Consider the following 13,352-nt stretch of genomic DNA (forward strand, 5'->3'; position numbering starts at 1 on the left):
GAAAAAGAAAAAAAAAAAAAGAGTATAGCAAAGCAGACACGGACTTGCCATCCACCCGCTCCGCTCATTGTGGTCCGCAACCGGTTATTAAGTCACTTAAGTGGCCCTTGCTCTTCAAAAGATTGGGTACCCCTGATCTAGCTTATTTGCCTTTATTTTTATTGTTGTTTGTTTATTTTTTTATTGTTTATTTTTTTTTTTCCTCTCTACAAAGAGAGAGAAAGATACTATGCATCTTTCCTCTCCATTCAGAGAGAGAGAAACACAGGGGCGATCTTCACAGTGACTGATCACTGTGGTAGCCACAGTTTTTTTGTTCGGAAGCCAGTTGGCAGACCTTTTTCTGTCGTGACCCTTCGACAGGACTCGACCCGGCTGCTGAACACACGGGGGCTGAATGTTGGCCGGTTTCTATTGAACGGGCTGATGCCGTGCAGCATTCAGCCCCAGTGTGTACTCCGCTTTATACCGCTAGTCAATAACTCTTCTGATGAAAGGATTATTTTTCATAAGCTCAAAACCTTCTTTTTTTTTTTTTTGTATGAGCTAATAAATACATTTTGGGTTAATTTTTTTTTCTTACCCGTTGGTTTCCGTTCTTCCATGAGTGCGTGTTTTTTTTATTTTTATTTTTTTTCTGGTAAACCGCCGGGGTAGCCTTGCCAGTTGTGAGCAGCCTAACCTGAGCCAGTGAACTCTCTGGATGTTTTTGTCCTCTCACTATTTTGTATGAACTCAAGTCAAAGTCCCAGCACTTCTTGGATGCTTTTTCAAGGGAGAGAGCGTTGTCACCTTTGGCCCCATGCACACGAGAAGCAAATGCAAACACATGTAAACTCACATTTTCAAAGGCAAAAACCGGCGTTTAAAACGCCTGTTTTTGCCGCGAACTTTGCAGCGTTTTGCCGCATTTAGCTGCGTTTTACCGCGTTTGCGGCTATCAGCGTTTATAGCAAAGACATTGTAGACCCTCCCAAAGCTTTGAAACGCAAAAACGTTTGCGTCTGAACCCAAAATGTTGCTTCTGAAAAAACGAGCCTAAACCCAACTGCTTTAAAACGCAAAAAAACATGAATGGACACATAGGATAACATTAAATGTGTTCAGGGGCAGTTGAAAAAAATGCCCAAATGCCTCTGAACTCGAGTTTACCAGCGTCTCGTGTGCATGGGACCTTATAACAAAATGCGTCTGATCCAGGGACGTTCCTGGCATGATCACTGGCAATGCAAATATTGAAAATGACATTTAAAATAACATTTGCATATGAAAAGGATATGGAAGCATACACTGTATAATGCTGCAGGGCTCCAGTTCAATGTACACAATACAAATTTTACTTTTGTGATTTTATCTAAGGCCTGCTATCAATCATAGCAAATATCCTAGATTTAAACTGTGCTTTGCAGGTGGCTGACAGGTACACTTTGCTACATGATATTATACTAAGGTACTCTGCATTTAGATTAGATTTCTCCGCGTGTTTGTTCTTCTCTGTCACCCTGCTTGTATCACATAGTGAATCTTCTTTTTCAGTGAGGGCTTTGGTGAGAGTAAAAGACCTGACCATTCAAAAAGCAGATGAAGTTGTATGGGTTCGTGCCAGGATCCACACCAGCCGAGCAAAGGGTAAGTGGCAATTTTATTTTATTTTTTAGTGATGCTACAGTCTTGATTTTTTATTTTTTTGGAAAGGAGGACGATGGGGAAGCACCAATGGAAATTCGGGGTTCAGGTAAGTAAAACGGGGGGGGGGGGGGGGGGCTGGAAGGCCGGACACTGCAAGGTGTTTTTTCACCTTAATGCATAGGATGCATTAAAGGGGTTGCAAAGGTTCTTAAATAGGTTCCTTTAAGCTAGTGCATTGTTGGTTCACTTACCTTTTTCCTTCGATTTCCCTTCTAAATGTTTTTTTTCTTTGTCTGAATTTCTCACTTCCTGTAAGCTTGTCCCCATCACCCCCTGGGGGTTAGTCAGCCAGAAAAGCTTACTGAGGAGCAACAGGAAGTGAGAAATTCAGACAAAGAAAAAAACATTTAGTAATCCTAAGGAAAAGGTAAGTGAACCAACAATGCACGAGCTTAAAGGAACATATTTATAAAATAAAACAAACCTTTACAACCCCTTTTAAGGTGAAAAAACACGTAGGTTTACAACCCCTTTAAACAACATGCTGTTTATCAAGCTTGGTAATGGTGCACTAGATACAGCACATCACTAATGTACAGGCCATTACCAGGAAGAAGAGATGGTGAGGATTAATGTGCAGGATAAGGGAGATGAAGGTGTTGGTATACAGATCACATAGAGACAGGATGGAGATGAGATGTACAGGAGAGGAGGGGGGATGAAAGCGTTAAAAAATAAAAAAAGAGCCTACGATATTTTAAAATTCATCATCGTGAATCTACTGCTGCTGATTCCTTCATGAAGGTATAGGCCAGTGATATGCATTTAGCGGACCTCCAGCTGTTGCAAAACTACAAGTCCCATCATGCCTCTGCCCCTGGGTGTCATGCTTGTGGCTGTCAGAGTCTTGCTATGCTTCATAGGACTTGTAGTTCTGCAACAGCTGGAGGTCTGCTAATTGCATATCCCTGGTATAGGCTCTTAGATTGGTCATCACAGGAAACACAATGTACAGAGCCACTCTAAATGGCTCTGTACATGATGTGCTCAACTACTGTCCCTCCAGCTGTTGTGAAACTCCAAGTCCCATCATGACTCTTCTTTTGGGAGTCATGCTTGTACCTGTCGGCCTTGCAATGCCTCATGGAACTTGTAGTTCCGCAACAGCTGGAGGGCCACAGGTTTAGCACCCATGCTGTACATTGTGCCTGTGATCCAAGTCCGTCTATTGACAGTTCAGATCACAGTCATTCATGGGTGAGCGCTGGATGCTTGTGTGTGTGTGTTTTTTTTTTTGTATGGAGGTTTATAAATGGCACCCAGAAACATATTGCCAACTCCCAGCTGTTTTTAGAATACGTTGGTAAGGAGGTGGTTAAAGTTTTTTTTTTTTTTTTTTTTGGCTTTTTACTTTCTGATAAAACGGTAAAACAAATGCTCAAAGATTTTTATCACTTTGTGTTTCTGCTTTTACTAAAATCCTGGACCCAGCAGCCATAGTCTCCATCTCTGGGTGTGCTGGCTGCTCCGCAGGCGTGGTACACAATTTCCCAAATGTCATGTTATTTTAGTGCAGCAAAATAAACATTCCTTGACTGTACCAGCCCGGGATCCATTGTCATAGAAAGGGTATAGGCCATTAGTGATTGTCAGGAGTGCTGAGTGACTGAAAACAAACACTGGCATACAGAGAGAGGAGGATTGCCGTATTCACTGTACATTCACTACACAGCGGGAGGATGGAAGAGAATCACTATTTACAGTGGATATAGAAAATAATCACCTCCCTTTAAAATAATCATATTTTGTTGCTTTGCAGCCTGAAATGAAGACAGACACAGTTTTTGTTTTATCTAGCTATATTTACTAGTGCAACTTATAACGTCCAAGTGAAAGATATCTGACCAAAATATCAGAAACAAAAAACGGAATTGCCTAATTGGAAAAAGGATCATCCCCCTTGTGGTAGTAACCACTTTTTTCTTTAATTCCAGCCTTTAGTCTGCGGGGATTTGTCTCTACTAACTTTGCACATCTAGGGCCAGATTCAGGTACAAATACGTTATGCTGCGGCGGCGTAACGTATCCCATTTACGTTACACCGCCGCAGGTTTACAGCGTAAGTGCCTGATTCACAAAGCTCTTACCTGTAAACTTGCGGCGGTGTAACGTAAATCCGCTCGGCGCAAGCCCGCCTAATTCAAATGGGGCGGGCACCATTTAAATTAGGCGCGTTCCCGCGCCGAACGTACTGCGCATGCTCCATCCGTCAAATTACCCGACGTGCATTGCGTTAAATGACGTCGCAAGGACGTCATTGGTTTCGACGTTAACGTAAATGGCGTCCAGCGCCATTCACGGACGACTTACGTAAATTACGTGAATTTTAAAATTTCGACGCGGGAACGACGGCCATACTTAACATGGGTTACACCACCTAGAGGGCAGCCTTAGTTTTATACGGCGTATCTCGACGGAAACGACATAAATTTAGAGCGACGGGTAAAGCGTACGTTCGTGAATCGCCGTAACTAGTCATTTGCATATTCTACGCCGACCGCAATGGAATCGCCACCTAGCGGCCGGCCTAGAATTGCATCCTAAGATCCGACAGTGTAAGTCAATTACACCTGTCGGATCTTAGGGCTATCTATGCGTAACTGATTCTATGAATCAGCTGCATAGTTACGACGGGCGGATCACAGAGATACGACGGCGTATCAGGAGATACGCCGTCGTATCTCCTTTGTGAATCTGACCCCTAGATTTTGCAATATTTGCAAAACACCTTAAATTTGATGGTGACCATTTGTGGACTGCAGACTTCAAGTCATTCCACAGATTTTCAATGGGGGTTAAAGGGGTTGTAAAGGTTTGTTTTTTATTTTCTAAATAGGTTCCTTTAAGCTAGTGCATTGTTGGTTCACTTACCTTCTCCTTCGATTTCCCTTCTAAATGTTTTTTTTCTTTGTCTGAATTTCTCACTTCCTGTTCCTCCTTGGTAAGCTTTCCCCCATCATCCTAGACGTTCTGGCTGGGGGTTAGTCAGCGTGCTCGCCCCCTCCCTTGGGACTACCTGGGTATCACGGGCTCCGGCGATGGGATTGCCAGGGGGCTGCAATGAAGTCACTCCCACGCATGCATGCGCGAGCCGCAGGTAACGGCACATTTACTGAAGCAAGATGTACAGGAGAGGAGGGGGATGCCATTGTTGCAGATACAGGGGGATATCTCCTACACCGTGCAGGTTTAGGAGATATCCGGGGTAGCTACAGGTAAGCCTTATTATAGACCAGTGATGGCGAACCTTGGCACCCCAGATGTTTTGGAACTATATTTCCAATGATGCTCATGCACTCTGCAATTTTGTTAAGCATCATGGGAAATGTAGTTCCAAAACATCTTGGGTGCCAAGGTTCGCCATCACTGGTATAGGCTTACCTGTAGCAAAAAGTGGTTGTAAAGGGTTTACAACCACTTTAAAGAACTCCTGTTGGAGCCTCAGGGATTGTGGGGATTCCCTGGGACCCCCTATTCTTCACTTTAAAGAGCCGACGTACAGGTATGATGGCTTGCGCAGAGGAGCCAACCTGCCGCAGTATAACTGCGGCGGCTGGTCGGGAAGGGGTTAAAGAAGAACTGGCCCTCAGTCTGTCACCACCTTGGAAGGTGGTCTGAAAAATATAGGCCAACTATAGAGTCCTATGTATAAACCTTCTAGGCAGCTTTGCACGGCACAGACCCCCAGAGCAAGACCAGGTGAAAATCCTTGTTTCCTATGGTGTGAGTTCACATGGACTATTGCATGTGAACAGGAATATATTGGCATGGCCAGGTGACAATGGAAAAGGGAAGCTCTGAAGAGGAAAAAAAAAAACTAAATCAAATGCATGCAAGTTGTTGTTTTTATCTGTTTTAGGAAAAAAATGCTTAATATGTAAAGCGCAAACTGATATGTGTGTATAAGCCTTAAAGAAAGCCAAGCGACAATCCTTTTCCAAAACAGCAACAACAATCTATTTTGTATTTGTTTGCATTTTTTCCCTGCTGCTGGTTTGTTGTGTTAGAGCGATCAACAAGTGCGCAATGCACCTGTACCGTTTCCTCTCCACAGGAAAGCAGTGTTTTCTGGTCCTGCGTCAGCAGCAGTTCAACGTCCAGGCTCTGGTGGCTGTGGGAGACCAGGCGAGCAAGCAGATGGTTAAGTTCGCTGCCAAGTAAGTAAGCAATTATATCCTGTTGTCACATGAAACAATGGTGGGAACCCAGTCTGTATGGGCTGGGACCGTTTTTCACACATTCTCATCAATGCTTCGTTTGTTTAAGATGGAGAAGAAAGCTGAGTTTGGTGGGTTGGGGTGGGGTAGCTCTGCACTTATTTAAAATTGTCACTTCACTATTGCTCTTAATACATTGCCCTCACAATGAATCCCTGACCCGAAATCTATTGGAATCCGCTGAAGCAGCAGTCCATCCTGCCACTGGCCACGTTGCTTTCAGATCGCATAACAAAAGCTTTGGCAAGACTGGCAGGATTGAGGACCCCGGAGGGTTTTGTGTGTATGCAGATAGGATAGGTTTCTGGAACTTGGAGGATATTCAGTGTAAGAGAGCTCAGAGCGCTGGGGATGAGGTCTTCAGCTTAACAGATAAAAGGAATAAGAAAACAAGCAATTCGGAAAAAGAAAAGTCTTGAACAAGGTTTCTCTGTGTAATGAGCATTCTCTTTCAGATGAGGTATCGGCCCGAGTACAATGACGAATACATACATATTAAACCAGCTAAAACTTTATTTTGTTCTGGGTAAGGTTAAGGGAAGGGTTCGAATTTCCAAAAGGTTTTTTTTTATCTGTCTGAGACTTCATTTAGGATTTCTCCCTCTTACTTCCTGTCTCTGTGACACGGTTGTCATTGGGATAAGACACCCCGAGATCAACTAAAGCTTGACGGAGAATCTGAACGTTTGGCACTCTGCTACAACAGTGTGGCAAACAAGGTTTATTGTTGATAAATGTAAAGTTATTCACTTGGGGGGGCTTATGCTGGCCATACACCATATGAAAAATCAGCCTAACCCATTTTCGGGAAAAACGAACGTTCGGCAGTGAGTACAAACGATGGTGCCATCATGTAATGACTGATAAATCGTTCAGTGGACATAGATTAATCAGTTTTTTGGCTGACAGCTGATCACGTGGTAATCGGTCGGGATCGACTAATTTCGATCTGTGATCCAGTGACTCTCATAGACTTGCTGATCACATTGCACGGCGTGCGCCCTGCAGGCGGCGCGCAGGCCGCTCAAGCACGGGAGGACGTCTATTGACGCCCTCCCGGCAATGTAGGTCTGCGCTGTAGCCGTCATTCGGCTATAGCGTGGATCTGAATAACTTAAAGTACACCTTGTGCTACTTTTTCTTACCCCACCACAGTGATCCTCCACCGCATGCTCAATAAATACCCTTACCAGAATGATTTGATCCTGTAATTAAGAGAAGTCAATATAATATGCGCTAATGTATGGGATCCTCTGTGGCACCATATAACATTCCTCTTATACATGCCTCTAATAAATATCCTCTGAGGCTCCAGGATTTTTATAGAAAGAAAGCCAAGGATACTCCATAGTTTAAGACGCTTTTATTTAAAATGTCCAAAATCCTCACAAGCATAAACCAAATAATTCCATCAATCTCTAAAAGCCTCGGGATTCGAACGGCCTGCTTGAGGTGCATGATGATGTCACAAACATTGGCTCCGCCCTACATGTTTTTTCACTTACGACGTCTTCTGGGTAGTGGAAGTGGCCCGTCTGACAGTTTTTCACTTGTTTATTAAGTGCACCACTCATTTTATAGTTACTAATATATATCTGTTGGTGTGCTTAGCAGCTAGTGGTTTATAATTCCTTGGAGATTGGTTTTACATTTTTCCCCTACCCCAGTTTGTGCTGCTTTGTGTGAGGGCTCATAAAAGGCTAAGGCTAGATTAAACTCAGGTACTTGCACTACTTTACAGTTTCTGAATGCATGCAAAGTGCTCTTGGATTGAACGTGATGGAGAGCGTGATGTCACTGCCCTGTTTCTCCACCTCATCCAATCAGAGAATGCTTTGCATTCATTCAGAAAATGTAAGTTTTTTTGGAATGTTGCCCGTTCCAACCAGCCAACCCTCATGTGTTCAGAGTCCAGTAGGCCAGGGGGTCAGCATTGGACCCAAAAGCAAGTGGAGATCACTGGGGTAGTGTTGTCTACTTTGGTGATTTCCAACTTCCAGGGACCAGGTGCGATATAAACCTAGTTGAATGTAACTATCAATAAAATATCGATTCCTGGAATTCCTTTTTAATAACTACTCAGTTTTTCTATTGTACTAGATAAAGGGAAAAGACCAAAAGCTTCTCATCTGCTACAGCAGGGGTGTCAAACTCAATTTCATTGTGGGCTACATCAGCATTATGAATGCCCTCAAAAGGGCCGATTGTATCTGTAAGATTAGATGTCCAGCGCATCACCTCCCCTTTACATTAGATGTCAAGAGCCACCCTAACATCAGAAGTTGAGTCCCCCACTGTCCCTTACATCACAGTGCACCCCCCTTTCCTTATGCTGCTGCTGGGAAGAAGCTGGATGCATTGCTTGAAAGCAGAAAGTAAGGGTCTGGAGGAGGACCAGAGGAGGGCTGGAGCTTTCCTGCATCTGTACGAGAGGTGTGAGGGCCACATGAAATGGCCTGGAGGGCCGGATTCGGCCCGTGGGCCTTGTGTTTGCCACATATGTGCTACAGTCTTTTTTTCTTGCTGTGTTTACAAACATTCAGCAGTCTTCTTCCTCCCATTCCATCATTGTGAATGAGCCAAGTGTTTGCATCAAATGCAAGGTACAGAGCCACACTGACTGGCTCTATACATTGTGATCCAAGCTCTCCAGTGACAGCCATTCATAGGTGCACTGGCCACCCATATATGTTTTCTGCTGTGTCGTTTATGAACGAAAGTCCGCCTCTAAGCTGTGAGCGTTTTGATTTTACTTTACTTTTAGGTGTTCTGTTCTTGATTGCTTGTGCTGGGTAAAAGCAAAATGAGAATCCATAGTCCTATCCGCAGCTGACTTACAGAACACATCCAAGGGGGCAGTATACAAAGTAGTAATGTATGCCCTTGAAGTACAGAATGTTTTGTTGTTGCCTCTGAACTCAATAACCGTTGACCTTGCTGGGGAAAGTAGCCGCAGAGTTGTGAAAGGTCATTCTCTTCATGTTCTCACCCGGTCTGCAATAGGACTTAGTTTTCTTCATCTATGTGGTCACACAATATAATGTGATGTATTGCAAGAAAAGGTGCCCCGCCTGGTTAACTTTCCTTTGCCTAGTCATGCAATCTTTCAAAACATCTTCCCCTTGTGTAATAAAACCAAAAAAAAATCACTAATTGGCTGCACTGCCCCACTATTTGCATCACAGTTTTACTATTTTTTTTACATGCACGTCACAGCAACTTGTTTATGTGGCTGGAGATGTCTACAGGCAGGCAGAGTTCCTCTTTAGCAGGGGTCTCCAAACTGCAGGCTGAATGTGGCCCTTTGCTTGCCTTTATCCAGCCCTTGGGGCACTATTTCTTCCAGTGACATAAATGATGGGGCACTATTCCTCCCACCAAGTAGATATTTTCCAGCACACCATGGATCAACAAAAGTGGCATCCAAATGGCCTATTTATTGCATGATCACAACACAAGGAGAGTGCAAGGTTTCGGAGTCACACAGGACCCCTTCATCAGGCATGTCATGACCATCACATGCCTGACAAAGGGGTCCTGCATGACTCCGAAAAGGTTGCACTCTCCTTGTGTTGTAATCATGCAATAAATGGGCAGTTTGGATGCTAATTTTGTTGATCCATGGTGTGCTGGAAAATATCTACTTTGTGACTTGAACCAGTATCCAGCTGGTTGTTATTGCTGCAGCACCCAAACCTTGAGAACTTATCCAAGAACATGTACGATGAGAATATAAAGTATTACTATTCCTCCCACTGACAACAACAATGGGGCAGTATTCCTCCCAATGATAGGGCAGTATTTCTCTCACTGATACCAATGGTGGGGCACTATTCCTCCCACTGACACCAATGATAGGGCAACGATTCCTCGCGCTGACGCCAAGGCTGGGGCAGCGATTCCTCGCGCTGACGCCAAGGCTGGGGCAGCGATTCCTCGCGCTGACGCCAAGGCTGGGGCAGCGATTCCTCGCGCTGACGCCAAGGCTGGGGCAGCGATTCCTCGCGCTGACGCCAAGGCTGGGGCAGCGATTCCTCGCGCTGACGCCAAGGCTGGGGCAGCGATTCCTCGCGCTGACACCATACATACATTTTACGTTACACTGCATTTGTTTTCTTTTGTTATGCCAAGTACACTATCTGCAAATACAAAAAAATGACTGTTGGTCCTGTAAAAAAACGAGTGTGCTTGAGTTGTAACTGAAATCTCAAACAATATTGTCTGCTTTTCTAGCTATCTTGTGTGAACAACACACAATAGGGAAGGGGGAAGAACATTTGTTGTCCATGTCGGGAGAGCAGCCAAGAGGGACAGAGTTGCTTCTTCTTCAAAGAAACAGTGCAGGAAGTGAGGGCATCCTAGGACAGGAAGCGGGTTGCTGGCAGGATTACCAGCTTGGAAGTAAAGGGAAATGTCTTTGAAAGAAAACAAATTCGGCCTCCACATCTAAGTACTGTAAGCTGCAATATATCACATTTGTGTCCTCGAGTTGGGTGCACTTTAAGGTCCTGTAAGGTCCTCCTAGGACTCAGTAGGTACCATTGATAATGCTGGCACTTCATAAATAAGCACTGTGTGTGCAGGAGCCTGAAAATATTAGACAGCCACAGTAGTAATCATCATGTGATGACCCAGGCCATAGATGGTTGTCACGATGCACATTAATTTAAATGAAATAATATTTGTCCTTGTATGTTTTGCTTAGTTTGCAAACGCGTCACTCCTCCAAGTCGGAAAAAAAATAAGCTCCCTGTCCTCTGTGCATCTGAAGTGTTCTTCAGTCATCCCAGAGAAAAACAAATTGACATTTAATTGTATATTTATTAGTTCTATTGGAGTGGCAGAGAGCGTAAAAATCCGATTTTTAAAGGGTAATTAATCTAGCTTGTCTTACAGCGTGATCTTTTCTATAAGATGTAAACAGCTGGGATTTCCCAACCTCGGCTCTGATTGTCTGCGTGATTTCCCCAACCATTTATTGAAATATGGTTTTCTTGCCTGGAGGTAGCAGATGTGCCAGCAATGAAAAGGTAATGTTGGCGGGCAGTCGCTTGTTGCCAGTTTGTAGTTGTAATTGTACAGCCCTGGCCAAAAGTTTTGAGAATGAAACAAATATTAATTTCCACAAAGTCTGCTGCCTCAGTTCTTATTATGGCAATTTGCATATACTCCAGAGTGTTATGAACAGTGATCAGATGGATTGGAATTACAGTGCCTTTGTAAAGTATTCATACCCTTTGACGTTTTCCACATTTTGTCATGTTACAACTAGAGGTCGATTTGTATCCAAATTAGGCCAATATTTTACATGGCCGCTAGTGGTGCCACGGATCCGGAGCTAGGCCGAAGCCGCAGCCTTTCCTGATGCTGTGACCGCGGCGGCAATCCGCGGATTGCCGCCGCGGTCACAGCATCAGGAAAGACCACGGCTTCGGCCTAGCTCCGGAGCCGCGGCCATCTTGGTACACCCAGCGCGGCGGCCCACCAGAGGAGGAGGGGCCCGCGCTCGTGGGACACACACCGCTCTCTGGTGTCTGTACTGCGGGGGGGGGGGGTCTATACTGGAGGGAGAGGGGGTTTCTACTGAAGGGGGTGACACCATTTTTTTTTGCACCAGTGCCAATTAGTGCCACTTGCCATCCAGTGCCATCTGCCAATGCCACCTGCCAGTGCCAATACCAGTGCCGCCATCCAGTGCCAACTAGTGCCACCTTCCATCCAGTGCCACCTGCCAGTGCGATCCAGTGCCACCTACCAGTGCCAACTAAAGCTATTAGTGCCACCTGCCAATGCCAACCAGTGCTAACTATTGCCACCCAGTGCCACCTGCCAGTGCCAATTAGTGCCACCTGCCAGTCAGTGCCAACCAGTGCCACTTGCCAGTGTCACCTGTCAGTGCCACCTGTCAGTGTCAATTAGTGCCACCTGCCAGTGCCAATAAGTGCCACCTGCCAATCAGTGCCATCTGCTAGTACCATCTTTCAGTGCCATCCAGTGCAACCTGCCAGTGCCAATAAGTGCCTTCTGCTAGTGCCATCTTCCAGTGCCAATTAGTGCCATCCAGTGCCAGAAGCCAGTGCCACCAAAAAAAATCGGCCTAAAATATTGGCTGCAAAATTCGACATCATATATCGGCCGCCCAGATATCTAAATATCGGCATCGGCCAGAGAAAAACCCATATTGGTCGACCTCTAGTTACAACCAAAAACGTAAATGTATTTTATTGGCATTTTATGTGATAGACCAACACAAAGTGGCGCATAATTGTGAAGTGGAAGGAAAGTGATAAACCGTTTTTCAACGTTTTTTTTTTACAAATAAATATGTGAAAAGTGTGGCGTGCATTTGTATTCAGCCCCCTTTACTCTGATACCCCTAACTAAAATCTCGTTGAACCAATTGCCTTCAGAAGTCACCTAATTAATCAGAGTCCACCTGTGTGTAATTTAATCTCAGTATAAATACAGCTGTTCTGTGAACCCCTTAGAGGTTTGTTGGAGAACCTTAAAGTGGATGTAAACCCGAAATGTTTTTATTTTATTTTTTTGATGTCACAATGTACAGTATAGGATTTATTAGCCTGCCATCCAACATTTGTTGGCGGAAAGTTGGACAACGATTGTCTGATGGAGACAACAATTGTCTTCAGTGCAACAGCATCGTGAAGGCCAAGAAACACACCAGACAGGTCAGGGATAAAGTTGTGGAGAAGTTTAAAGCAGGGTGTAGGCGAGTATGGCACAACTGCAAACCTACCAAGACATGGCTGTCCACCTAAACTGACAGGCCGGGGAAGGAGACCATTAACTGCTTGCCGACCAGCGCACGACTATATACGTTGGCAGCCTGGCACAGACAGAAGGATGTATATATACATCCCCTTTAAGAGCCTGACCGTGGGTCCCGCGGACTCTTTCGCAGCGGGGATACCGGCGATCGTCTCATGGTAAGGAAGAACAGGGAGATGCTGATGTAAACGAGCATCTCCCAGCTTTGCCTAGTGACAATGACGGTGATCGCCGCTTCCTGTAATCGGAAGTGGAGATCACTGTCTTGTCACGTGTAGCCCATCCCCCCTACAGTAAGAATCGCTCACTAGGGCACACAGCTCAGGTGGGAGAATCTGTCCACAGGACAACTATTAGTCGTGCTCTCCACGAATTTGCCCTTTATGGAAGAGTGGTGAGAAGAAAGATATTGGTGAAAGAAAGCCATAAGAAGTCACATTTTCAGTTTGCGAGAAGCCATGTGGGGGACACAGCAAACATGTGGAAGAAGGTGCTCTGGTCAGATGAGACCAAAATTGTACTTTTTTGGCCTAAAAGCAAAACGCAATGTGTGGCAGAAAACTAACACTGCACATCACCCCGAATACACCATCCCCACTGTGACATGACAATGTGGAACATTTCAAGGGGTATGAATACTTTTTCAAGGTACTGTAA

At 44.8% G+C, this 13,352-nt stretch overlaps 1 protein-coding gene across 1 annotated transcript in view; it reads left to right on the forward strand.

The window, feature by feature from the left end:
• DARS1 (aspartyl-tRNA synthetase 1) overlaps positions 1–13,352 on the forward strand; it is a 166,282-nt gene that overhangs the window by 60,569 nt on the left and 92,361 nt on the right. The window contains exons 5-6 of the mRNA XM_040358056.1: positions 1,537–1,629; positions 5,744–5,846. Of these exons, the coding sequence (XP_040213990.1) occupies positions 1,537–1,629; positions 5,744–5,846 (196 nt within the window). The remainder of the gene's footprint in view (positions 1–1,536; positions 1,630–5,743; positions 5,847–13,352) is intronic.

The sequence above is a fragment of the Rana temporaria genome, chromosome 6 (genome assembly GCF_905171775.1).
Source record: "Rana temporaria chromosome 6, aRanTem1.1, whole genome shotgun sequence".
Taxonomy (NCBI): Eukaryota; Metazoa; Chordata; class Amphibia; order Anura; family Ranidae; genus Rana; species Rana temporaria.